The sequence below is a fragment of the Drosophila serrata genome, unplaced genomic scaffold (assembly GCF_035046125.1).
Source record: "Drosophila serrata isolate PLE 108 unplaced genomic scaffold, ASM3504612v1 contig_276, whole genome shotgun sequence".
Taxonomy (NCBI): Eukaryota; Metazoa; Arthropoda; class Insecta; order Diptera; family Drosophilidae; genus Drosophila; species Drosophila serrata.
Genome location: NW_028257174.1, coordinates 9,621,126 through 9,646,286, shown reverse-complemented (window position 1 = coordinate 9,646,286; position 25,161 = coordinate 9,621,126). Strand labels below are relative to the sequence as shown.

Here is a 25,161-nt window from a genome sequence, read left to right as displayed (position 1 = left end):
TAATTTATTTTCTGCAGGGGGCAGAGGGTTGAAGCCCCAGTGTGACCAATGTAACATCAATTTGGTATTTTTTGACTCTACGCTGCCCAACACTAATCGCCGCTCTCTGCTCTCCGCTCCGCACAGTTTCAGTTTTACCCAAGAGCAAGCAATTTGGAGCGCGCGAAGCCTAATCTAAATTTTAGTGAAAAGCATTAACTGATGCCTAATTCATATAAATAACAGCCGCAAACAGTGCCAGGCTAAGCGTTAAAGTGCAATATTAACGAGGCAAAACCCGAAAACAGTGGAAAAAACCAACAAAACACAGGGCCATTGGCGAGTGTGTGTGTGTGGTACAGTTGGGTAGAAAAACATCGCCGTCGCTGGGTTGCCACCTGGTTGTCGGCTCTCCATCAATTGGTGCCACCACTTTTCAGCCTCTGCAGTTGTGCATCTTTCCGATTTTTTGTAATCTTTAAAAGGCATTTGTCCACGCGCTAATAGAAAAGGAAGTATCGTGGATATCAGTTGCAAATTGCAAGCATAGTCTGATTGCAGCCCTCTGAACGCAGCAGGAAATATTAAACGGCAGTGTGCGGGCATTGCAAAAGCGCAGGCAGAGAGCGAACGAGCGTAAAAGAGAGCGCGTTGTGAAAGTGCTTGGCAAAAAGAATCCCATTAATAGTGAAAACTCAAACGCCCGAGAAAATGTAAAGCTATTTTAGCTAAGGTAAGTGAAGTGGTCGTAGATTGGATATGGCCGATATATCTGCCGATTCTTCGTGTTTTCAGTTGTTGCTCCGCCATACATACGTATGTATGTATATATAAATATATATATTTATACGTATGTGCTCGACTGGCGCGCGAAAAAGTGACGAAAATAGGCGCCAGAGTTGCCAGAGCTAAGGGTACACACATACATACGTGCATCCATTTAAATACAGTGAACATGGCAGAGCAAAACCTTAAATCAAAACACTAAAAACGTCTTGAATTAAATAATACAGTAATTATTGATTCTGAGTAAATCAAATGGATTAATTACTTTTGCAAAGTATAGCTTAAAGAGGTTAAGTTGGTTTAAATGGTGCCATGTTTGTATGTATGCTGCATCTTTCCATAGCCGCCAATGCCCACTGTCTTCATATATGGTCACAGATTATAACGATCTATTTTGTTTTGTCTTCTTTCGGTTTCCGCTGCAGGCTAACTCCATGAAAGATGCGAGCTGGGAAAAAACTAGGAGCTGAAAGCGGAAAGACACGTCCTTGCATCGTCTACTTGAAGAATCTGCGTGAGGAGGCAGAGCCCGCCGGCGGCAGACTGAGAAAGAAAGATACGCGGGAGCTGCAGCTCCAGCAGAAGCGGGAACAGACGCTGCGAGAGACACCGCGTCGCGCCGGTCGTTCCGAGGCAGTAGCAATCCAGAAGAAGCCATTAGCTCGAACGCGGCAATCAGTAGCCGCCAAATCTCCGGCAGCAGCCGTCGAAAGTCCCCCGCCCCCAAAGGCCACCAGGGCTACGACAGCGACGACGCCCGCCACCGTCATGGCAAAAAGACGAAGCACTTTGGTGATGGGTAATTCTCACCAAAAGTTGACGGGCATCGGTTTGCGACGCGGCACCCAAACGGAGACGCATGCCACTCCGAAGATGTATAAGCAGGCGGTTGCCAAGCATATGACGCCCAGTAGTCCGCCGCCCACCATTGCGGCCAGCCGCTCCAGGCGCTCGATCAAGCCGAATCCAAAGTACGCTAGCGAGGATTTGGTCACGCCCAAGTATATGGCATCCCTGGCCGGCGAAAGCACACCCGTCTCTAGCGCATCACGCCACCGGTCACAGGCGAAGCCGTCGTACGCCGAAATAAACGATCTGTTGGATTTGGACGAGGACAATGACGATGAACTGGCTGATGCCGCATTCAATCCGCAATTGCACAAGTCCGACGAGGACGACGATGAGGAGTTTATCAGTGACGGGGAGTTTGAGCAGGAGTTGCGTCTCGAGAAGCTGCCGGCGGCGAAGCGCGGACGTGGACGTCCACCGAAGAACAATAATGTGAAGACGCCCAGCTCTGCGGCTGCCGCTGCCTCCACTGGCGCCGCTTCAAACCGAGTGTTTCACAAATTGGAAGTAAACTCGGGACAGGGACGCACCGCACCCGCTACCACTATGCAGCAGCTGCGTCGCACCTTGACCGGGACATTGGCCCGGAATAATGCCAGCATGATGGCAGATGGAGGAGGAGGAGTCGGAGCGAAACGGAAGCTGGAGGCTAGTGAAAGTGAAAGTCCCGTTGCTCGCAAGCGTCTGGTTATTTCCTCGGCTGGTGGCAGCGGCCAACGCAGTGTGCCAGTGATTAATGGCGTCACGAAGAGGAGTACAACGCCCATCTCAAGGTCCAAGGTGGGCGGTGCCAGCAACACGTCGAGAATGCAACCACAACGGTCGGCCGGTGCAGTCTTCAAGGTTAATCCCGCCACGCCCACAACAACCATACCGAATGCTACGAATTCCAGCACACGCTCCACAAGAGGCGGAACCGGTGGTGGATCAGGAACAGCAACTGCAAGCGAAGCTTCACCGAAAGAAGAGTCTGAGGCCACATTCACCATAGTCAACATCGATGACATTATGAATCAGGACGATGTGCTGATCAGCAGAGCCAACACTGCTCTTGCTGCGGCAGCCGCCAGAGCAGGCGGTGCTAGCAAAAAACTTGCCAAGGGTAGGCTTAGGATTAAAGACATCCTTTCCACCAGCAGCACAATCGGAGCGGCATTAGAAAAGAAGTTGTCGAGCATGGAGAAATCGACGACGGTATCGAACAGCAGCAGCATTCAGGCGGCTAAGCGATTAAAGATCCTGGCAAGCAATAGCAATAGCAACAGCAGCGGAAGCGCCACCAAGCCAAGAGCTGCCAGCCAGACGGCAACTGTGGCATCCAAGCCCCGGCCGCGCATACTCAACGCAGAGATGGGCAAGAAGACTCAGCCGATGAAGCCACTAATGAGCATGGGCAAGGAGCTGTGCCCCACGGACGTGGACACTGAGGAGGATGATCCCGATCCAGACCTGGACTTGGACCTCGACCTCGATCTCGATGAGCCACCCGCATCGATTGTAACCAGACGCACTCTTAGACAGGCACCAGGATCAGCACCAGCAGAGACAGGAAACACGGCAGCATCTAACAAGTGGAGCAGCAGCACCAGTCGGCGCAAAGTGCTCGCCACGACAGCATCTACGGCAAATGTCCGACCGGAGAAAAGAGTAACCAAGCTAACCGATGACCACGATGAGCCGGCAGTGTTCAAGAAGCCCGGCGGAAGTCCGCAGCTTCGCAGCAAGGAAAACCATCAGCAGGAGCAGGGCGACAAGGAAGAGGCGTCACCAAAGAAGGACACCGCCTCAACTGCTACCGCGGGAAAACAGTCCAGCCCCTCGTCTACGGTCCTCAGCAGCCCGCAAAAATATTTTCCCCCGGAGACAACCATCTTCTCGGAGGAGGAGGGGCGCTTGGTAAAGAAGATCACATGCTATGAGACGTGGCATGTGATCAACTTGCCAACGGATTCGCCCACGTCGGCACGACAGCAGCGCACCTGCCTGGAGCTTGCGCTCGTCAAGCTGGCTAATGTGGCCTCTCGGCTCAAGGTGCCCTCCTCCAAATGGAGCAGCAAGGTGACCCTGTATAAGGTCTCGCCCACGCTAATGCAGCGCCAATCAATGACCATATTCACCGGTGATCTGAATGCCTACAACATACCCGAGGAGGATCGTCACAAGTACCAGCCGTCGTGTGTTCTATTTCGTCGCACGGCGGCGGACAGGACCAAGTCTCGTGTGCCCTACGACCGCGCCATTATCTTCAAAAACAAGTGCTTCTATGCCAACATCGATGGCAAACAAGTGAATCTGCTGGGTGCCCCGGAATCGGTTGTCACCGTCAAGGAGGTGGAGATATTGCTGGACATTGTCGATCGACTGACGCTCAATAGCAATCTGGTGGAGATGGTAAACACCAAGTGAAGTGAAAGGACAATTAGGAATCGTAGTACATACTGTAAAAAATAATTCACATACACATCCCCCCACACACACACACATACTACACACAAAAATATGGACACACACCAATTGGTTTTATGCGTAAGCAAGAACCACAAACGGAAACTGTAAACGTTTACAACCTTCTTTTTTTTTTGTAAAACCATTAACTTAGTTTTAAATTTTAGTCTAGCGTAATTATCTTTATATATATATATATTCTAATATCTTAAAAACAGCAAACGGACATATACATATATGCATGCACACATACATACTGTTTAATATGTATGTATGTGCTCAGTAAGAATTAATTTTAATCGGCCGTTAAAATTCGTTTCGGAATTGTGGACACGAACGAAGACTAGATCACACACGAGGAGGAGGAGGATGCAGGCTTCGAGCGCTGTCTATTCTGATTTAATTATGTTTGAACAGACCCTTCCCCTCGAAAATTAATAAATTTATAAATATCTTATCCTTTTTTTTAACTGGCAGTTAATTAATTATTTAAATCGTGGTTCATTTAAACATGTAATAATAACCGGGATTATACATACATATTGTGTTTAAAGCTTAAGATTTGAAGATTAGTGTCTAAGCGAAGTGTACATTTTAAAAGGCCCCATTTAAAACATAAATAAATAAAAGAAAAACTGATTAAAGCAGCACGAGCTTTTTAAATAGAACAAATCTCACAAAAAAATCTATAAATAATACATGGAAACGGAAGTTGAAATAGATGCAAATTAAATGATGTTTGTTATCTCGGTTAAAAAAAGATAACGATTTGAGAAGGGAGGGGAGACTCAGTTCGCTTTCGCCCTTAATTTTCCTCTATTTTTAACGATTGTTTGTATGCAAGCTATACGATATAGTAGTCCGATTTTTATAACATTTTACACAAAATTCTTAATTAGTATACAATGCCTATATATAAAATTTAATAAAAATACGTTGAAAACTGGAAAAGTTATACTTTTCTTTAAATTTTCCGATCGTTCCTATGGTAGCTATATACATATTTGTATATATATAGTCCACCGATTCGCCATGCTCCGATTTATATACTAGTAAAATTATATAAAGGAATAACTCCATAGTTTCATTTAAATAGCTTGCTCTTCATATTTTTTCAAAACAAATCTCGCACATCTGTGCTTATGATTCTCAACTAGTTATAACATCCCCGGATCGAAGTGACTGCTGCCAACCAAGTCTCAGAAATGTGTTGTGTTACAAAAGTTGCAAGTCATTATTTATTAGTGTTCAAAAATAGTGACTGATCATACATACTTAATGGTCGTAGATACTTACTAATCATAATTGATTACTGGTCATAAGTAATTACTGATCATAGTTCTATAAATCGTCCGATATTTCCGAATGTTCATTGATACTGATCATTAGTTAGTTAGTCATTGATACTTAGTTATTTACGTATTTATCATAGGTTTCTACTGATCATAGATACTTAGTGGTCATAGATACTTACGTACTTAATTAGATAAAAATATGTTAAAAATTGTAAAAACAAAATTCAATTAAAAATTGGTCATGTTAAAAACATTAATGATTATAAAATAAACATCTCTATAATTTTATCATCAATGTAAAAAAAATAAGTCAATACATAAAGGAAGCACATTTATTGTAAAGGATAATAATTTGTAAAAATTCAAAATAATTTTTTTTAATATATAAAGTAGTATACTAAACGGCTAACCTAATACCAACTGACACAGAAAAGCTATCCAGAATAACATTTATTTAATAAATTTAATGGCAAAGTATAGTAAAACAAAAAGTTATCGATATGTGTATATTTTTAGTATTTTCACTTTGCTGTTTTTTCTTCAGTTCTCACCACCGCAAATTTAGGTGAATTTAATTTTCCCCACGCCAATTAGTAAGACCGTGCGGCGGTGGTATGACCGCACCACGACCGTCTGAAGAATATACCAAATTTTTCCTGCTCCACTTAAGTATTTCGGGTTTTTTTGTTGTCATTCGTCTGAACTTTCGCCGTGCAATCAATTGCGATTTAATCCGGCCCAGCTAATCCGTATAGCTAATTAGCCAGTGGTGTGGCCGGGCCTCCAGTGCTCCTAGCAGATGGAGCAGGAGCTGTCGCTGTTGTTCCATTAGTTTCCATTTCCATTTAACAAAACGAAACACCCAACCCAAAAAAAGGAAAAAACGCGAAGCAGAGGCGGCGGCGTGCGAGAGCGAGAGAGCAACAGCGCAAGAGGAGAGAGAAAGAGAAAGAGAGGCGGAAAAAAGGAAAACTCGAAAGAAGAAAAACTTTGCATTTTATTCCGGATTAATTGAAGGGAAATCGCGCGCGGCCCAACTTCCCAACTGAGCACAGAGACGCCATGGACGCGGACAGGGGTGGCGGTGGTGGGGGACAGGAGACGAAGGTCATCTATCACATAGACGATGAGACGACGCCGTATCTGGTGAAGATCCCCATACCATCTGCCCAGGTGACGCTGCGCGACTTCAAGCTGGTGCTGAACAAGCAGAACAACAATTACAAGTACTTCTTCAAGTCAATGGACGCGGACTTTGGTGTTGTGAAGGAAGAGATTGCCGACGATGCCACCATTCTGCCCTGCTTCAATGGGCGGGTCGTCTCCTGGCTGGTGTCCGCCGATGGCACCAATCAATCTGACAACTGCTCAGAGCTGCCCACCAGTGAGTGCGAGCTGGGCATGCCCATGACCATGCCCATGCCCATGGGCAGAAAGCAGGGCCAGCTTGGCCAACAGCAGCAGCAACAGCAGGTGCAGCAGCAGCAGCAGCACATTCAGCAACAGCAGCAGCAGCACCTCCAGCAGCAGCCCCACCTCCAACAGCAGCAGCAGCAACAGCAGAAGCTTATGAGCAATCCGCTGATGCAGCCGCCACCGCTCACATATCAATCGGCATCGGTGCTGTCCAGCGATTTGGACTCGACCAGCCTTTTTGGCACCGAATCGGAGCTAACCCTCGACCGGGACATGACCGACTACAGCAGCGTCCAGCGACTGCAAGTGCGCAAGAAGCCGCAACGTCGCAAAAAACGAGCGCCTAGCATGTCGCGCACCTCCTCGTACAGCTCCATCACTGACTCGACGATGTCTCTGAACATTATCACCGTGTCGATCAACATGGAGGCGGTCAACTTTCTGGGCATCTCCATTGTCGGCCAATCGAATCGCGGCGGTGACGGCGGCATCTATGTGGGAAGCATCATGAAGGGCGGCGCCGTCGCCCTGGATGGCCGGATTGAGCCCGGCGACATGATATTGCAGGTGAACGATGTGAACTTCGAGAACATGACCAATGATGAGGCGGTGAGGGTGCTACGCGAGGTGGTCCAGAAGCCAGGACCCATTAAGCTGGTGGTGGCCAAATGCTGGGATCCCAATCCCAAGGGATACTTTACCATACCACGGACGGAGCCGGTGCGACCGATTGATCCCGGTGCCTGGGTGGCACACACCCAGGCGCTCACCTCGCACGACAGTATTATCGCCGACGCCATGTCGGAGCCGATTAAGGAGCGACTGGACCAGAACAACCTCGAGGAAATCGTCAAGGCGATGACGAAGCCGGACAGCGGCCTGGAGATCCGGGACCGAATGTGGCTGAAGATCACCATACCCAATGCCTTCATCGGTGCGGATGCCGTCAACTGGGTGCTCGAAAATGTGGAGGATGTGCAGGATAGGAGAGAGGCCAGGCGGATTGTCTCTGCGATGCTAAGGAGCAATTACATCAAGCATACGGTCAACAAGCTGACCTTCTCGGAGCAGTGCTACTACGTGGTTAACGAGGAGCGCAACCCGAATCTGCTGAACCGCGGTCCGGGCCATTTACATCCACACCAGCATCCACACCCTCACGGACATGCGCTGAGCCATGCGGACACGGAAAGCATTACCAGCGACATCGGGCCGCTGCCAAACCCGCCCATATACATGCCATACTCGGCCACGTACAATCCAAGTCACGGCTATCAGCCGATCCAGTACGGCATCGCCGAGCGCCACATCTCGTCCGGATCGAGCAGCAGCGATGTGCTCACCAGCAAGGACATCTCGGCGTCGCAGAGCGACATCACCTCGGTGATCCATCAGGCCAATCAGCTGACCATTGCCGCTCATGGCTCCAACAAATCCTCCGGCTCCTCGAATCGCGGTGGGGGCGGAGGAGGTGGTGGCGGTGGCGGTGGCGGCAACAATACCAACGATCAGGACGTATCCGTATTTAATTACGTATTGTAGAGAAACCTTTCTTTTTGCAATCAAATTGTGTTTTTAATTAATTAAATTAAAATATGTACGATTATTCTTTTTTTATATACGAGTATACAAAGCAAACAAAACGGCAAAAACAACAATATAATAATTAATAATTAATAATAACACTTATGTATAATGTACGTACTTTGTAAGTCATAGAAAAGAACGCATAACACACAACACACGGATAAGCGCATTACGACGACGATATGAAGTGTAGAACAGAAGCAAGGAACACTTCCGCAAGGATGACGAGGAAGAAATAGAGATCAGATCAGGTCAAACTTCAAAAATATATATGATAAGATCGAGATCGAGACCGAGAGACGATATGATGGCCGCCCGCCCGGCTAGAGGAAGGATCAGTTACGCGGCAGCATGAGTATGGCCGATCGATCGATGATGATTTTGAATAAAGTTCTAAGAATTTAGTAATCACAAAGTAAATAAATACAAATAAAATTAATAAATAATGGCTTTTATTGGGCTCTTATTTAGCCAAGCTGTTTTTATTAAAGACTTCCCCCGATATTTAAGAAATATTTTTGAATATATGTGTTCCAATTGCAATTTCAAAATAATGTATTGTTTTGCATTGCTCATTTAACAAATATTGGATTAAAAATTAACAGTCATTCTTAACAACAATACAAAAATATCATTTTTAACAATTCAATTTAAATGTACATATACATCATATTGACTTAAATATATTTAAATACAAGTCAATATTATGGGTAACTTAAAAACAAAGCCTATATCACAAACTTATATCTGGAAGATCTCCGCCAGACGGCGGAACAGATTTATTCCAGGTATGGTACGAACATGCACTTTATTGAAAGCAGAGAAATCAATCTATATATAGATATATCTTTTTTTAAAAGAACTCTCCCACTCCATAAAATATATATATAGGACTCCCACGCCCACCATACGCACAAGAGTTAAGGGTTTCCTGGTTCCTTAAAAGGGGCTTTCCCTTTATTCAAAGATATTTTAACATATTAATAATAGATATGTTTTTGTAAAAAATTTAATTTAATTTAAAAAAAAACTTTAAAATCATCAGATTTTCTCATATATTTTTTTGTTAATTTTAGTAAAGTTCAAAATCGAAATCGATTAAAATTCTAACAACTACTTATAAAGAAATAATCTGTTTATAGAATAGAAAACTAATCCCATTAAAATACGATTATTATTTATTTTAATACATTTATAGAATCACATCCCTATTGGCTCACAACTATCGTTGTTGTGCCGCCATGTTGTCGATAGTGTCATCTCTAATGAAAAAATAAACACAAAAACGCGCACCAATTTTTCATTGATTTACTTACCGTAAAAAGTGTGAAAAACCAACGAAAGAAGGAATAAAAACGGATTATTTGTGGATATATGTAAATAGTGTAAATAATAGAACAATTTCCAAGAAGCGTAAACCAAAATAAAACGAAAAAAAACCATAAAAAAACAAAATGGCAACCGAAGTGGAACCGGCGAATACAGCGGACAAATTCTCCGCCAATGCCGAGGAGTTGGAGAGTTATTATCTAATGCTGGAGGCGGGCAATATTCCAGAGCTCCAGTGGCAATTTCCCGGACGAAGGGAGCCCTCACCGGAACTGGTGGGATCCGGCAGAAACAGCAAGGAATTGGAGCAGACCTCGGATGCAATCGAACAAGAGTAAGAGTTATATCAAACAGAAGGTTATAATAGGGGATATATGTACATATATACTTATGTGATTGTTCGTTTTAGACCCCAAAAGGCCAACGACTTTGACTTTAGCGACGACGTTGCGCCCACCCAAATGCGCGTCCGCAGCCAAACTTCCACGCCAAAGTCCGCTAAAAAGAAGACTGCCAACTTTGCCGGCGTCATGGAGACTCTGAAGAAGAAGAACGCGGAGAGCTCCTAGCACACGCTAAAGTTCTGATGCATCCAGAAGAAGGGGATCGGAACTACCACTCACCCAAACCTAAAGATCACACTACGCGAGGGCCTGGTTATAAAGGTCTGCAAATTGTTGGAGAAACCCGATGAACCCAGCTCCGATGCTAATAGAAGGAACTAGGACCAACGAAGTTGAGTTATTCTCTTGATATGCTAACAACAAATCAAGGTTCGTGGATTTTTCTACTATTCTGCAAAACATTTTCCGATAGTTTTGGTTTATATATTACCTGCTATAGAAAGGTGATACGATAAAGAAAAGTGGCTCATCTTTTGATGCTATATATATAATTTATAGAGTCCAAAATGTCTTGTTTAAATGTCAAAAATATAATGCTCCGAACACATTCTGTAAATGTTAATCGAAGCTTACTTACTTCTTTTGATAAAATAACTATCCATAGTTTTTAATTGTAATAACGTATGTTTTATAATCAAGAATTCAAAAATTGAGATCTTAACGTCAACCAGTTTCCATTCATAAATTTGTACAAACAATAATAATAATAGTAATGTTCTTGAAAAATCTGAACCATTAATTATAAATAAAAGTAAATTCAGATTTATAATAATTTTAAATAACTAATGTCATAAGATATATCTTAAAAGAATTTATTGAAAAAGAATGGAAATAAGATAACTTCCATATTAGAATTAATTTAAAAAAATTGTATATATATTCACACACAGTTGTGTAAGCAAGGCAATGAATGATGAACTACTAGATACTAGGTCTTATATATAAGAATTATATATATGTGTACCCCAGAAAGGGTGGATTTAAAGAGTTGTAGATAGTGAGACTTTAATTGAAAACTAGGAGATAAAAAAAGAAACACAAACCTCTTTAAAAGAGTAAATTTAAAATTATATACGAGCAGAGGTAGAAAAACATTTTAAAGCAACAGCACAGACACTTAACTTGATTTACTTCAAAGAATTTGAATCTGCAATCCAATATTGCTCTGTGTTTAGGTTATACTATTTAGCATTCGCCAAGGCACTAAGTGCCTAGAATTAAAATTATAGGGCCGAAGTTCGAACGAACCCCACTCGCGGTTAGTAGGTCGTAATGTAATTTAGAAACTTTAGAGTTTTACATTAAAAAAAACCTGTAAATATAAACCAGTGAAAACTGAATTCCACAGAAAGCTGTTAAAATAATCGTGTTTGAAAGTAAATGCAAATTTTTGAAATCAACACAAGTGTTCCGAAAAACCATATAAAATATCTGTAAGCTTAATGAATACATCTACATACATATATGTAGGTAAACATTTTAAACGCAAATTTGGCGTTAAGATCTAGCATTCTGGAATAGAAAAATATGAATAAGAATAGTATTAAGTACACTGAAAAAAGACTTCACAAGAGACCAGCAAATTGCTGTCTCTTTCATTTTTGTGACGTAAAATATGTAAAAGGTATCGGAGATCCTTCTTTCTAGTGAAGAAGATCAAGGTAATTATATTACAAAGTATATAATTATCTTTATCTTTCTCCAAGAAATATACAGATATGATATAAAGTCTCCGTATCTCATAGATCCTCATAGATCATAGATAGATCCATCACAATTCATATATAATATATATAAATAAATATATACATAATTAATATTATACCTTTTAAATCCATAACTTCTTATTGATACACTTCTTATGAGACTATTTTATTTCGTTAAATAATTACGTACCCCCATGTCTATCTTCATTGACATCTTTGATTGTCCTTTTGCTTTCAATCTATTCATCTATTTATATGGTTGTAGGTTCGTTGTTTTTACTCTTCAATCATCTTATAACCTGTCGACGTACTTTGTTTCCTTACTAGTCCCTTGTACTTATCCTATTTGCTCCTCGCAGCTTGTGGCATGTACTCTTATCTCGTTGTTGTTAGTTCGCCTTTTTTATCTTCGATTGCTTGTCGATATTATTGGCTAGGATATTTTTGTACCTTGAATTACCCATTGAATCTTCCCAATGAATAAATCTCTTGAAATGAAATTGCACTTTTAAACACGTAAGAAAATTGATTTATTTTGTCGGACAAATATCCGCTTCTCGCTTAAAACACATCAATAATAATAAGTTATTGTGCCTGCGGTTGTGTGTCTGGTTGGTTGTGCATATACCTTCTTGTATAGTGCTGCTTGATCAGCATTTATGTAAATATATATGTTGTATATATTTGTGTATATATAATTCGTTTCTGTTTCTCGAAGTATTCTGTAGGTTAAAAAATGGCATTTAATCAACTTTAATTGACATTTACCTTAGGACTATATGTGCACATATGTTCTTGTTTTTTTTTTGTTTATGGATTAGATTAATCTTAGTCTTAATCTTCGTTCGTGTAAATTACCGTGTGTTGCCGTAACTAATTTAATTTATATAGCATTATATTATATTATTTACACGTACGTTTACAATGTTTTGCTTTGCGTTTTTGGGTGTATAAATGCACAAAAAAATTTAAGCTCAAGCTTAACAATATTTAACAAAGTCGGCTAAAACATATGTATATAACACAATAATGGTTGAGAATTTCATATATATATATATATATAAAGCTCCGGGGGAGAGACGCCCTGCACTTAGTCAAGAGAAGAAGGGTTGTTTAGCACAAGAATACAAACTAAGGGTCTGGGCGAGAATCCAAGAGAAAGGCTAAGGCGTGAGAGGTCTGCTGATGGGATCTTGGGGTATTGTGATTCTTTTGAAGGCATTGCGTCAAGTAAGGATTGGGTTGTGTGTTTTAAAAACATACATTTACAAATGCTAACAGCTTAAAAAAATACATATTCCTAACTTTATATATACGCGTGTATGTGTGTGTTTGTATATATCATCATTCCACTGTGTTCAGAACACTTTTTTATCCCCGTGTGTCTCTCGTCACTATCCACCTCCTTCCATATTTGGCGGCAACTGTTGATGTGGATGCGGTTGGTCCACCAGCGGAAAGACATTGACGCCCACCTCTCGCGAGATGAACTCCACAATGGTGGCGAAGCTGGGGCGGGATTTAGGCGTGACGTGCCAGCACATGAGCATCAGGTCATACATAAAGTCGGGGCAGTCCGGTCGAGGTAATCTGAATAAATATATATTTATTAGTATAAGTTTTGCATATAAAATCAAATTAAATGAAGAATACAGAGTGGGGATGACAGAAAAGGTCAATATAATAATGCTTGTGCAATAAATCTATATTCTTCGATAATAACTATATTTCCCATTTAATATTGATAGCAATATTTTTTTTTCAATAATCGTTATCAATAACTGAAATGTTAGTTCGATTATTGCTTTCCAAAACATTTCAAAATGTCTGGCAATTTTAAATAGTCTTGGTGGCGACATAGAGTGTATCTCTAAAGATGACCTTCATCGCTTCCATTATTCATTTTGGCACGATTCACAAATTAATGACATATGATTAAATGCTTAATGTTTTTAGCTTCTAAGAAGCATTAAAACCGAATCTCACTGTGATAACCTTCTTGATCCAAATCTGTCGAAATGCCAAACTTACCGCTCGCCCTGCTGCAGACGGTTCAGGAAATCTTCTGGCGACGTCTGCATCGGCACCAAATTGGGATCTGCGCCCATGGAGAATGTCTCTACGAGAGTTACGCCATAGCTCCAGACGTCCGAATACGATGAAAATTTGTTTGTGGCAATGGCCTCGGGTGAATACCTGGTTAAAATATAGTAGTGTTAATATTCAGTAAGGAACACTCATAGAAACATTATTCTTTCGAAGTTTGGGGTCATCTCTCGTTTTGATAACCAACATTTTTGGCACGTTTAATTTATTTTTAAAAGTCAATAGTTCGTTCAAACGCTTTTGTCTAGAAGCATTAAAACGGGTCATACATATATTCTTAAGAATAACTTGGAGTTTTCGTTTCAATTAAAAACTGATAAGGCAATACAAAATATACATTTATTCCTACTTACCACATAATGGGCAGCTCCCGATTGTTCTGGGCTAAGTAGTATCCATCGGAATTGGCAAACTGCGCCAGGCCAAAGTCTGAGATTTTAAGGCAATCTTTGCCGCCAGCGCGATCTACAAGTATGTTGCGAGTGGATAGGTCCCGATGGATCAGGCCCATGGCGGACAAGTACTTCATGCCCTGTTAATGAACAGAAAAAGGGCATGTTCTGATTAAATATAAATACATTGCATACGTATAAATATAATCGATCCCAAAGGAAACATATAGTATTTAAAGTCTCTTTTGGGAACAATTTTATAATTTTGTTAAAGGGATATGAAGTTAATATAATTGTTTTTGAATAAAGCAAAGGCTTACAAATTTCACAATTTAGTCAAAAAGGGATTATTAGGCAAGTTTGTATGAGATTAATAAATCTGCATACTTAATTTAGAATCCATCTTAGGTCCTACTCACGTGTGCGATGTCCAGCGCATAGCCGACGAGACGAGCATTATTGAGTTTTGGCGCCTCGAAGCTTAGATACTTTTTGAAGGAACCAAACAGGAACTCCATTACAATGGAGGTGAGTGTCTCCGACCAATACTTGAATTTGACGACATTTGGATGATCCAGCGTGCGCATGATTTGCATTTCGCGCTTGAAATCACTTGTCGATACTTGCATTGCTTTAAGCTTCTTGACAGCCACCTGCTCTCTGGCCCGTTCCTTGTCATAATATTCCAAATGTCCGCGATACACGACACCGAAATTGCCCTCCCCGATCTTGTCACTTTCGCAGTACAGTAGACGGCAGTCGTTCAGCTCCACAACCATTAACATATCAGCACTGGGGCATATATTATCAACATGCAGGTCATGGATGCTTTCGCCATCTTCGCCATCGCCAGTTCCATCTAAAGAAGAAAATGGGGGAAAACAAGATTATTTTAAATTGAACTAAAGGAATCTGACAGCACTTACTCATTGCAAGAGGCGGGGGCATATAGTCATGTTCCGACTTGATTTCGATGAGGCGGGAGAAGATGTCTTGATGGCTGAATTTCGGTTCATCGCTCCAACCGTCCATAATGGTCTCCGATATTTGCGGCGGACACATGTCTGTGTTGAGCAGTGGCAGAATATTTCCATCTTGTAGTCTCTGCCGCTGCAGATCCTCCTGTGTCAGTAGGCGCAGGTCTTTCCGGCAGCGCGAGAAGATCTCGTAAACGGTGGTGGCAAAGGCCCAGAGTTGGGTGCTTAGATCCTTTTTGGCCGCCTGCAGATTCCGATAGTATTTGGTGGGTATCCACGGCGAGCTAGAAAACGTTTAAATATATAATTAATAATACTAAATAGCTAACTAACAAAAATACGCACTCAGATTCCCGGTATGGACGCGGGTAGCCGGGATCACTGATCTTGGCATCGAGCATTTGGGAACTCGGATCGTATTTGGTCACATACAAATTGCTGCAACGTATGTAGCTGTGTATGATTTTGTTATCCTCCAGGTAGTGCATGCCGCGCACCAAACCCTTCATCAGTTCCACCAGACACTTCTGGCTGACGTCGCGGGTGGTGTAGAGGAACTTATTCAGCGGTCCGTAGCGTGAATACTCCATGACCATGGTGTACGGATCCGAAAGGGTGAGGCCGTACAGCTTGAGGAATTGCGGTGACTGGATGAGTGTCCAGGTCTGGGCCAAACGGAAGAATTCCATAAAGTTGCCGTCACTCTTCATCATTTTCATTGTCACTGAGACATCTTTGACGGGACTCTGCTGGATCCAATCGCCGCGCATCGTGAACATCATGCCGTCTTCGCCAAGCGTGATCGAATCTGTTGTAAGGGCAAAGCAAGACAAAATGGATTATAATACATATCTATCCTTGCTTCTATTCAAGAGGCTTTCCTCACCTGGATACCATTGCAGATCCGTTTTGGGATTGAAGATCTGAGGATTGCGTCGCTGCAGCTCCGCTTCGCTCAGCTGAACGTCAGTCTTTTTGGCCTTTAAGTTCTTTGGCAGCAGCAGAAGCAGTAGCGGCGGCTTGTCATACACCGAAGCGGGTATCCTTATGCGATCGATCACGTCCGCATGAATGAAGCGTGCCACTTCCTGTAGCGAATTCAATGTGTGCTCGTTGTTGTTGATGATCAGCTTCCACTGCGAGTCCTTGCGGACGATACGAAATGTCTCTGTCTTGCAACGCTGCTGCGGTGTGTCTTTGCCAATGCTGCAAATACATATTGTTTGTGTTATTAATCATATATTTCCTGCATCTGCCAGAATAGCAGTGAGTTAGACAAATGCCGTGCTTGATTGTTGTTTCGTGGCACTTCTTGAAAGCTTGATAAGGGGGAAAAAAGGGCCGACTGATAACTGGTTCACAAGCACTCACATCTTAGTTATGATATCGATGTAGTAAACGTCGTACTCGCGATCGCACTCGCGTATGATATAGCTGCCGCACTTGTCGTTATGCTCGTGCAGCTTCATCAGCGAATAGGCACCGCCGATGGGTCCGTGGCAGTAAAGCGAGTCCAGCTCCGCCAAACTGGGCGTTCGATACGAATGGCACAAATCCTGCATCCACTTTGAGGACATTCTGCGTTAAATAAATTCATGTATTAAAGAAGGCAATACTTTTAAGAAGTTAAAGAAACCCTACCTTTTGTAGATGCTCAAATATGAGATAAAGGACTTCATCTCTTTCTCGTTCTGGAAGTGCATCTCATAGCCCTTTGGCAGGCCCACAATCTCGAGCCGTACATCGGTGCTGTTGATTTTCGAGATCATGAAAATGTCCTCCACTCTGCCCAGAAGAATCCACTGCAAATAAAAAGAGAATTGAATGAGAATGGGAATATAAAACACGATATTTTCTTTATGATAACCATACAAAGATTTTGTATAACAATATTTTATTAAACGTCCCTAGTAGAATCGAATTATTGCCTGCCTTATCTACAAACCGTTCATCCATTTGCATGTTTATTTTTGTTTTCAAAGCTGTCGCTTAGCGAGAAATCACTGAAGTAGATTATTATTTTAAGGCCGCGCTTAAGTGTGATGCAATACAAAATTTAAGTTATTTAAATGTTTATAATGTGTCCCTAGGGTAACCAGAGACTTCCTGCTAAATTGGCGTCTTTGAAAAATGAGCGATAACAAATCGATAAACAAAACTCGAGAGATCTTGGGTTCCCTAAAGACGCGATTTGACTCGCCTCTATGTAAATGTTTGTACGTTTGTTTTATTATTTTTTTGTGGTTTTCTTGAAGTTAAAACTGAGACGAAAGCAACCGTAATTAGAAACTGATTGTGACATGGAAATTTTGCATTTGATTTCCTTAATTGCTATTAAATAAGGACTGATATCTATAAATGTTTTATATTATTTTTTTTTGAAAGGGAAATTAATTTTAATAATTTCTCTATTGAAAGTCCTTCACAAAACATAAATAAATTAAATATAAAAGAACAGAATGTTAGTTATGCGCTAAATAGTTTCTTTGACCATTTAAAATCCTGTCATGTTACCTTAAGCGTCGCCTCGGACGTCACTCTGGCCACCTTGAGGCCCGGATCCGCCGAGTCGTGTGGAAAGATCCGAAGATAAACATCGATCCCACTGGAACTGGTGGTGCGTCGTTTCCCCTTTTTGCTGCTACCACTGAGGCTAGCATTTGAGGAGGTGCCATTGGTAGAGGGATTATTTGGACTATTCGTTGTTAGTGTAGAGACCGTGCTAGAGGATTCGGTGCTGGCCAGTGTGGATGTTGAGTTGCTGACAATGCCCCTGAGATGGCTGCTGCCAAAGACACCACCGCCCATTGGCAGATCCTCGTTAGGCAGACCCTGTACGTTGACGGTGAACTGTTCGGTCATATAGGTGGGCGCCAGATGGGACACCTGATGGACATAGTGCCACTTCAGGCGCTCCACGCTCGGCGAGTTGGCGCTCAGATTGCGGAACACTTCGCGGATCTTGTTGCCGACAAAGAAGCTATGCGCCCGCCACAAGCTGGGTGGCAGATACATCTTGTAGTTCCTCTCGATAGAACGCTCCAGTTGCTCTGCCGGCGACTGCTCGAGCTTGTCGATCTGCATGTCCATGACGGCCAGTCCCATGGACTTGTCCTTATGGTCGGGATACTTGATCTCCGAGATCAGCTCGTTGCGCATATCGTAGCGCATCTGGACGTAGAGGAAGTCATGGCTCCTCACATCGATCACCTCAAGTTGGCTGTCCAATTCTGGCACCCGGAATCTCATCCGGAAGCAGTAGGTCAGCTGGCAGTGCAGCCGCTCGCCGGGCATCACCCAGGTGAGATCGAGTCGCACCAGTGGACTTGCGCGGCGCGATGTCGAGTGCTCCCGAATGCCATACAGTAGTTGGGCAGGTGGAGCAATCCCCAGGAGGCGGCACATCGCTGTGCGTATATCCTCGCATGTCATTGAGGGAAAGAAGTGCTCGAAGTCGTTGGTCTTGTAGTTGAACACCCGAATGGTTCCGTCGTTGGTGTTGACGCTCTGCGAGGAGGAGGCACCGCTGCGCATGGAGGCGTTGGTCAGGCTGGCGCTGTCCGCCAGCGAGGTCCGTCCACTGCTGCAGTCGTCCATTTTGTTGGTCCTTTTCCTCCTTAGACTTTTTGTGAGTTCGTATGTGTGTGTGTGTGTGTGTAGTACAACTGTGGTTTCTTGGATGCACTTGGCTGTTGCTTCACCTTTGCGAGGTCGTTTCTCCGAGATGCCGTTTATGCCGCCGTTTCATCCGACGCGGCTGGGTGTTCGTCAACAACTTATTGTATGGAAATCAGAAACCAAAAAGGTAGACTGAGATCCGAGATTCGAAGCTCTTAAAAAAAAAACCTTCAGCCTCCGCCGCTGCTGCTGCCCCTGCCGCAGACGCCGCCGTCGCCGTAGGCGCAGCTTGTTTATTATCGCGATCCGTTCGGGGCAGAAGCAAACCTAAGCTGGGACCGAAGCGAGGCGATAAGAAGTTGGACACTAGGCACAAATCTTCGTTTTTAACAAATAATAAAAAAAAACATTCTAGTGTGACCGCTCGTGCGGCTAGGCGCATAGTTAGAGCTGGCAGAAAACATATTAATTCATGTACCGATGTATCGAAATATCGATTGACGCCGGGACTTAAACGGTCTGGCATTGCTAAAATACTCTCATACTAGCTATTTTCTCACTAGAATAAGTGTTTATCAAGCTAAGTGAAGCAGCTATTTTATGAGGGCTAATTAAGTTTTTTAGCTACCAAAAGGGTTGGCAGCACCGCTTTCGCGCTCTTCTTTAAAATAGAACGTTAGGTTTAAAATTTTTATTCGTAAAAACAAGTTTTTAAACACTAAAGATATCATTGTTGATGTTGGTATCGGGTTTACATATATATGTATATATACTTATGTACAAATTTGCATCAAAACTGACAAATAAGCGTAAAGTTTGATCGGAACGTATGGCTAAAATTGAAATACTTGTTTAGGTAAGCGTGACACAACACGGATTAAAAATGCCCATAAATTCACTAACACATTTCCAGTCTACTACACTTATGAGTAAGTAAAAAACACGACGATTAAGTACATCAAATACACACGAATTGTCTTCTACAATACACCAAAAGGCCCATCTTAAAAATAATCCATTCATTTAGTGTTAGTTTTTGTGAGTTCCAAGGATAAGATCCCTCAAAATGAAAATATAACAATTTTCCTACATTCTGTTTCACATTCACATAGAAATTTCGATGAATTTGAAACCAATGGTAAAAATATTGTGGTGTATAAAGTAAAATATTGTAATCCTCAACGTTATTCCATTTAAATTGATTTCAAACTCACAACAATTTCTGTGGCACCCCTGATACTGTATGACGATGGATTCGGATATTATGGCAGTCTACCAAAAAACACTTGAAAACAAAAAGATCAAATCCAAATGGGCAGACATTCCTAGTATAGGTATAAAACTGGGTCGACCAGTGGATACTTAGTAAGTGATACTTTAACATTGACGTTTCGAATCTACTGCAGGATCACGCCCTGAGCGTGCTGCAGTCCGGTGCACAGATACAGCATGATGATGCTGAGTGCCTGGAGCCGTTCATCGGATCGGTTCTCCGCGCCGGTGGTAGCCGGCTTCCACGACGCCGACTCCATGGGTCTTTCTGCGTCATTCATCGACGTGTAACCCTCAGTCTCTGCGTCCAGGGCTATCTTCAGCTTTGTCAGCTGCAATTAAATCCACATGGATAAATAGGAATTCTATTGGCTTACTTCTTTGGCTTACCAGCTCATTAATCCTGGCCACTCGCTCATCCGGCGGAATGCTGGCATACAAGTGCTTACTAGAGCTCTTTGCCAAGTTCATCAGATCCTCGCTGCGGGTGTGCCGGATGATCGGTTCGGTGATAACGATGACCTGCTCCACGCTGAGCAGTGTGACCTCCGTGGGCAGGGTCTCCAGATGTTGGGTGACCCGCTCGAAGGGATTCTGCTGCGAAGCAGGTGCCACCTCCTCCACTATAGATGATTTTCTGTGAAGTATCCGATCAGGATCATGATGATCAAAATGAAGGGAAATCAAACTCACCGCGAAGGCGTGTGTTGAGGGCTCGGAGGGAGGCTCTTGGAGTTCATTTGCTGACCACTGCCGGTAAGCGAGGACACAATGCCAGGTATATCCAGATTGCTCGCCTGCCGCTTGATGCCCTGTGCCAGCATACCCGTGATGCTGGACCTGTGCACATCGAGAGAGGCCGGAGCCGGGCTCTGGATTTGGGCCTGGTCACCACCCAGCAATGCTGTTGACGCTTCGTCCTGCTGCTGGGCTTCAGAGCCCGCCGGCGGCATCTCCGTATTGTCAGCCTGTGTGATGGTAAACTCCGGCCTGCTGACCACGGTCGCCGGAGCACTTGGCACCGGCATGGATCCGGAGCAATCCACCGGTCCACAAACGGTGGCATTCTGGCACTTGGCAATGCACTTTTTGTGGCAGCACATGGAGCACTCCTGGCACTGCATGGCGTCCTTCAGCCAGATCTTTTTGCCACAGAAGTCACACTGGGTGGCGCGATGGAAGTGCGTCCTCACAAAGTTGTGCGCCCTGGGGGCGACAACAGCACTCGAGCTGGAGGAGGAGCCTCCGGATATGACACTGTCCGAGAAGGTGCTCGTTGACTTAAGCGATGCCGTCTCGAAGGAGTGATCCTCCGAAGCAACGCGATCGCCGCCCGCCAAGGGATTTCTGAATAGAAATAATAATTACAATTTATTTCTTAGTTAAACCTCTCGAACTTAAAACTCACCTGGCTGGTGAATGGGACTTGGATCCGCTCTTGGTGGCAGCATCCCCAAGGGTCACATTGGGATTACCCATCCAGGAGAAACCAAACAAGATATCGCCAAAGCATAGGTTGGGATTAAATCCAGACTGATTGGACAGACTATGAGTCTTCCTGGAAGAGTTCCATAGAATAGTTAGTGATTAGTAGTGTAGATAGATCTTGGGAGCCATCTGCTTACACTGCCTGGAGCGAGGCCGGATTGAGGGCTATCTGCTTGAGGCACTGATTCAGGCTGGTCTCTGAGCACTCCACCAGGACCTGGCCAATCTGGACGTTGTTGTAGCCCAACAGGACAGTCTCGCCGCCGGCCTTGCCGAAGACGCAGACGTTGAGGAAGCGGCTACTGGAGTCCAGCTGGAAACTACACACATCATCCATGTGGATCAGCGGGCTGAATGCGCAATCTATGGTCGAGTGCTGGAAGAAGTAGTTGACCTCGTCAGCCGTGGGCTTCTCCATCTCCTCCGACTTGCTCCTGTCCTTGTCCCTATCTTTGTCCTTATCTTTTTCCCTTTCCCGGTCTCGCTCTTTGTCTTTATCCTTATCTTTATCCTTGTCCTTGTCGCCGCTCTCCCGGCTCATGGTCTTCTTGATGGCCTTGGCAATGAGGTTGGACTTCTTGGGCGAATTGGTGGGTGTGCTGCAGAGACCTGGCTTCACGGCCAGATGCTTGGGTGGCACCACTTCAGCGGGATCCGACTCGGATTCGGGTCGCAGCGGAAGCACCGGCAGGTCGCATAGGTCATCATATTTCTCAAAGTCCTCCAGAATGGCATCGTTGCGTATAATGCCGGGAATGACACGCTCAATCCGAAGGCTAAAGACCGTGGCTTGCAGTGTCTTCACCACCTTGGCGATCTGCTGGATGGTAGTCACTGGTTTACCCTCAATGGCCACCAGAACATCGCCGGCCAGCAGGTTGGACTTGCAGGCGGGCGTATTCGGGAGTACGGACTCGATGCGCACCACCTGACTGCCGCTCTGCTTGAAGACGATGCCGATCTGTTGGTTCTTCGCCTTATGAATAAACACATCCATCGAAATTAGGACATGACGGCTATCCCGTTGCTGGGCCTCAATAAAGGGTACGGGAGCCAGGGTAATAGTGCAATAGGTGCCACCCACACCGGGACATGGCATCAGGCGAGACAGTTCGGCAAGGCGAACAGTGAGCAGGCCATTTGGTTGGATGTCACAGTCACCGGCCTCCTCCTCGGCGGTCCAGTGGAAGAAGGGCTTGTACCGCAGCTTATAGTTCGGCAACGTGTGTTTCCTGCGCACGGCCTTACGGATCTGGTTTGAGATCAGGTTGGTGATATTCGATTGCATCTGACGTCCCTGGTACTTGGACTCAATGTCCAGTATTAACTCCGGATCACCCAGAAAGCTTAGGGACCAGTGTGTGTATGGTTTCCGTGTGAACTGCAGACGCGCGGTGCCAGACAATTGTTTCACTGTGAACAGATGCAAGGGAAATGGTTAGGAGAAACTTATTTTATAATTTAAAATATTACTCTACCGATGAGTCAAGAAAAGGATGATAGTGCATGTCCCTAAGCTCAACCCTCCTGAGCTCTCCATCATAATACCTCCTTATTATATATATGTTATGTATACATATTATATAGATATAACAACGCATACTCACCTTTTAGCGTTATGGAACCCTTCTTGCCCAGCACCATGTCTGCATCAATGGACGTGGAGAAATTTCCCACATAGTTAATGTCCAGCAGAAGATCCAGATTCTCGATGCGCTGCTCGCCCACATCCAGTTCCACGTTGTGTACCGACAAGGACTTGATGTCCGGAAACTGGTCGCCCAACTCCAGCTCCTTTATCTACGTTAGGAAAGACCGGAATAAGATAGAACTAGGGAACCATCATAAGGTCTCACCGTGAGTTTGTCCAGGAGCTTGCCGGTGGTAGTCTTGGTAATCAGTTCATCCAGCTCAATCGACAGCTTGCGATAGAACCATTTCCGCACACGATTCGAGTTCTTGAACTCGTGGAAGAGAAACTGCATCACAAAGTTCAGGGAAATGAGGGCCGAGGCACCCTGAAGGCTATCCTGATGGTTTTCGCAACCATTTCCCGAGCCCGAACCCAATGCCGTTGCCTGGCCAGAGTTTGGTGTGCCCTTGAGGTTGCGGGCCGTCTGCTTGATGTTCTTAATTAATGAATTAATACAGTTATTAGTTAGTTGATGTGCAAAGTAATTAATTTAAGGATGTATTTATATATACCATGGGCAGGGTGTACTTGGCGTTCATCTGCTTCTGCTCCTCGCTCTCATCGGGCAGGTTGGAGAACTTGATGAAGATGAGGTACTGCAGCAGGATCATCACCACGCCGCCGATCAGCAGGAAGATCAGGCAGAGCAGCAGTATATTCGAAATGGGTATCTCCATGCTAGTGCACACCTGGCCCTCGGTCTGGGGCTTCCCACGGTCTCTCTCAATTGGTCACTCGCTTTGGCGGTGCACTCCTTGGGACTCTATCCGGAACTCTAGTGCGGATTCGCAAGCCCAAGACTTGTTGTTCTCTGTGGCCTCAATTACCAACTGATTGCTGCTGTGCTCTCATCCCCGCCCATGGTGCGGTGGCACATGAAGGAGCCTCGGTGCTTCGGAGCTGTCTATATATCTATAGATGGAATATCTTTGCAGTGCTGCTAGCTAATCACTCCATCCATTTGGATACGGCTGGAGGCCACTGTATGTCTGTCGTCCTCTTTCCAGCTATAGTTGACACTCGCAATTGTTGCAACAACTGGGAACTACAAAATCGATATGGTCTCGCTGTCGGAGCCTCTGTGTGTGCCGTGCCCTGCCCTGCCCTGCCTTCGGCCTGCGTCTTTGCTGCTCCATCGAAGCCACTGCGCATGTCCACCGGATCAGCTGATGGATGGTCTTGCCAAGGGGGTTGTGCTGCTGCTACTACTGCTTGACCGGAGCTTGCGGTGGCCAGCTGTTCTGGCAGTGGCACTGAATGTGGGGAACATTTTCTAGGCTATTCTGGTAGCTTTGGAGGAGAGTTGAGAGGTCCTGAAAAAACTAGGATTTGAAATTGTTAATGAAAATGTTAACTTAGGCCTTTATGCTTCAAAGCTCGTTTTCCTTTTGATTCATTTTAGTTTTCTATAATCTCTAAGGGAAGTTTTTTTTGTTAACTTCGGCAAACCGAAATTTGTATACCCTTACAGGGAAAATCCTTCATAACTCAGTCAAAAATTCATTAATATTCATTCGGAAAGCTTTTCTACCTCAGTTTTTGTTAGGTTAACAACTCTGTAAACTTAATTTGAAATTACAACAAAATAAAAATTTTTGTAAAATTTTTGACAATTTTAACGATGTATCCCCTTAAAAATTTTGAAAAAATTAAAAAAATAAATTTTTTCTGTCAGACATGCCTAGTTTGACTCGGCTTTTGATGCTGATCAAGAATATATATGGTTTATAGGGTCAGAAATGACTCCTTCACTTAGTTTTAAGCTTTTGGCTGAAATTATAATACCCTTCAAATAAAATTTGTATGAATTTTTGAACAT

At 43.9% G+C, this 25,161-nt stretch overlaps 5 protein-coding genes across 7 annotated transcripts; 3 read left to right on the top strand and 2 right to left on the bottom strand.

Moving 5' to 3' along the window:
• The first annotated feature begins 17 nt into the window (after positions 1–17).
• On the top strand, positions 18–4,706 carry LOC110181836 (uncharacterized). Of its 3 annotated transcripts, none has more exons than XM_020949740.2 (2): positions 18–712; positions 1,191–4,706. In XM_020949740.2, exon 2 carries the CDS (start codon positions 1,207–1,209, stop codon positions 4,018–4,020), a length of 2,814 nt encoding a protein of 937 aa, XP_020805399.2. In that variant the 5' UTR covers positions 18–712; positions 1,191–1,206; the 3' UTR covers positions 4,021–4,706. The 3 variants fall into 3 exon arrangements, with proteins under 3 accessions (XP_020805399.2, XP_020805400.2, XP_086692495.1); XM_020949741.2 differs by lacking the exon at positions 18–712 and adding an exon at positions 904–1,054; XM_086836369.1 differs by lacking the exon at positions 18–712 and adding an exon at positions 954–1,083.
• Positions 4,707–5,948: 1,242 nt separating this feature from the next.
• On the top strand, positions 5,949–8,800 carry dsh (Segment polarity protein dishevelled). The gene has a single exon (XM_020949608.2). It carries the CDS (start codon positions 6,417–6,419, stop codon positions 8,310–8,312), a length of 1,896 nt encoding a protein of 631 aa, XP_020805267.1. The 5' UTR covers positions 5,949–6,416; the 3' UTR covers positions 8,313–8,800.
• A 774-nt stretch (positions 8,801–9,574) lies between these two features.
• Pa1 (PTIP binding protein Pa1) lies at positions 9,575–11,923 on the top strand. Its single transcript, XM_020949720.2, has 2 exons — positions 9,575–10,020; positions 10,096–11,923. Exons 1-2 carry the CDS (start codon positions 9,812–9,814, stop codon positions 10,253–10,255), a joined length of 369 nt encoding a protein of 122 aa, XP_020805379.1. The 5' UTR covers positions 9,575–9,811; the 3' UTR covers positions 10,256–11,923.
• Positions 11,924–12,302: 379 nt separating this feature from the next.
• Positions 12,303–19,359, bottom strand: hop (tyrosine-protein kinase hopscotch). The gene is made up of 10 exons (XM_020949949.2): positions 17,786–19,359; positions 16,913–17,073; positions 16,643–16,849; positions 16,158–16,477; positions 15,617–16,079; positions 15,221–15,555; positions 14,714–15,153; positions 14,256–14,434; positions 13,828–13,992; positions 12,303–13,386 (listed from the first exon to the last, which is right to left on the bottom strand). The coding sequence occupies exons 1-10, from the start codon at positions 18,866–18,868 to the stop codon at positions 13,191–13,193; spliced, it is 3,549 nt and encodes a 1,182-aa protein (XP_020805608.2). The 5' UTR covers positions 18,869–19,359; the 3' UTR covers positions 12,303–13,190.
• A 206-nt stretch (positions 19,360–19,565) lies between these two features.
• Positions 19,566–25,155, bottom strand: Pdzd8 (PDZ domain containing 8). Its single transcript, XM_020949733.2, has 8 exons — positions 23,855–25,155; positions 23,506–23,778; positions 23,257–23,449; positions 21,787–23,062; positions 21,570–21,719; positions 20,855–21,508; positions 20,552–20,798; positions 19,566–20,493 (listed from the first exon to the last, which is right to left on the bottom strand). The coding sequence occupies exons 1-8, from the start codon at positions 24,017–24,019 to the stop codon at positions 20,287–20,289; spliced, it is 3,165 nt and encodes a 1,054-aa protein (XP_020805392.2). The 5' UTR covers positions 24,020–25,155; the 3' UTR covers positions 19,566–20,286.
• Positions 25,156–25,161: the final 6 nt, after the last annotated feature.

What these genes read in the sequence shown, in the direction of transcription:
- LOC110181836 (XM_020949740.2), top strand. Translation starts at nt 1,207, where the DNA reads ATGCGAGCTGGGAAAAAACTAGGAGCTGAAAGCGGAAAGACACGTCCT.
- dsh (XM_020949608.2), top strand. Translation starts at nt 6,417, where the DNA reads ATGGACGCGGACAGGGGTGGCGGTGGTGGGGGACAGGAGACGAAGGTC.
- Pa1 (XM_020949720.2), top strand. Translation starts at nt 9,812, where the DNA reads ATGGCAACCGAAGTGGAACCGGCGAATACAGCGGACAAATTCTCCGCC. An exon ending in TCGGATGCAATCGAACAAGA is followed by an intron (nt 10,021 to 10,095) that starts GTAAGAGTTATA and finishes TGTTCGTTTTAG; the next exon opens with ACCCCAAAAGGCCAACGACT.
- hop (XM_020949949.2), bottom strand. Translation starts at nt 18,868, where the DNA reads ATGGACGACTGCAGCAGTGGACGGACCTCGCTGGCGGACAGCGCCAGC. An exon ending in GGATCTGCAATGGTATCCAG is followed by an intron (nt 16,080 to 16,157) that starts GTGAGGAAAGCC and finishes CCCTTACAACAG; the next exon opens with ATTCGATCACGCTTGGCGAA. An exon ending in GCCCCCGCCTCTTGCAATGA is followed by an intron (nt 15,154 to 15,220) that starts GTAAGTGCTGTC and finishes TTTCTTCTTTAG; the next exon opens with ATGGAACTGGCGATGGCGAA.
- Pdzd8 (XM_020949733.2), bottom strand. Translation starts at nt 24,019, where the DNA reads ATGGAGATACCCATTTCGAATATACTGCTGCTCTGCCTGATCTTCCTG. An exon ending in CCAAGTACACCCTGCCCATG is followed by an intron (nt 23,779 to 23,854) that starts GTATATATAAAT and finishes TCATTAATTAAG; the next exon opens with AACATCAAGCAGACGGCCCG. An exon ending in AGCTCCTGGACAAACTCACG is followed by an intron (nt 23,450 to 23,505) that starts GTGAGACCTTAT and finishes TTCCTAACGTAG; the next exon opens with ATAAAGGAGCTGGAGTTGGG.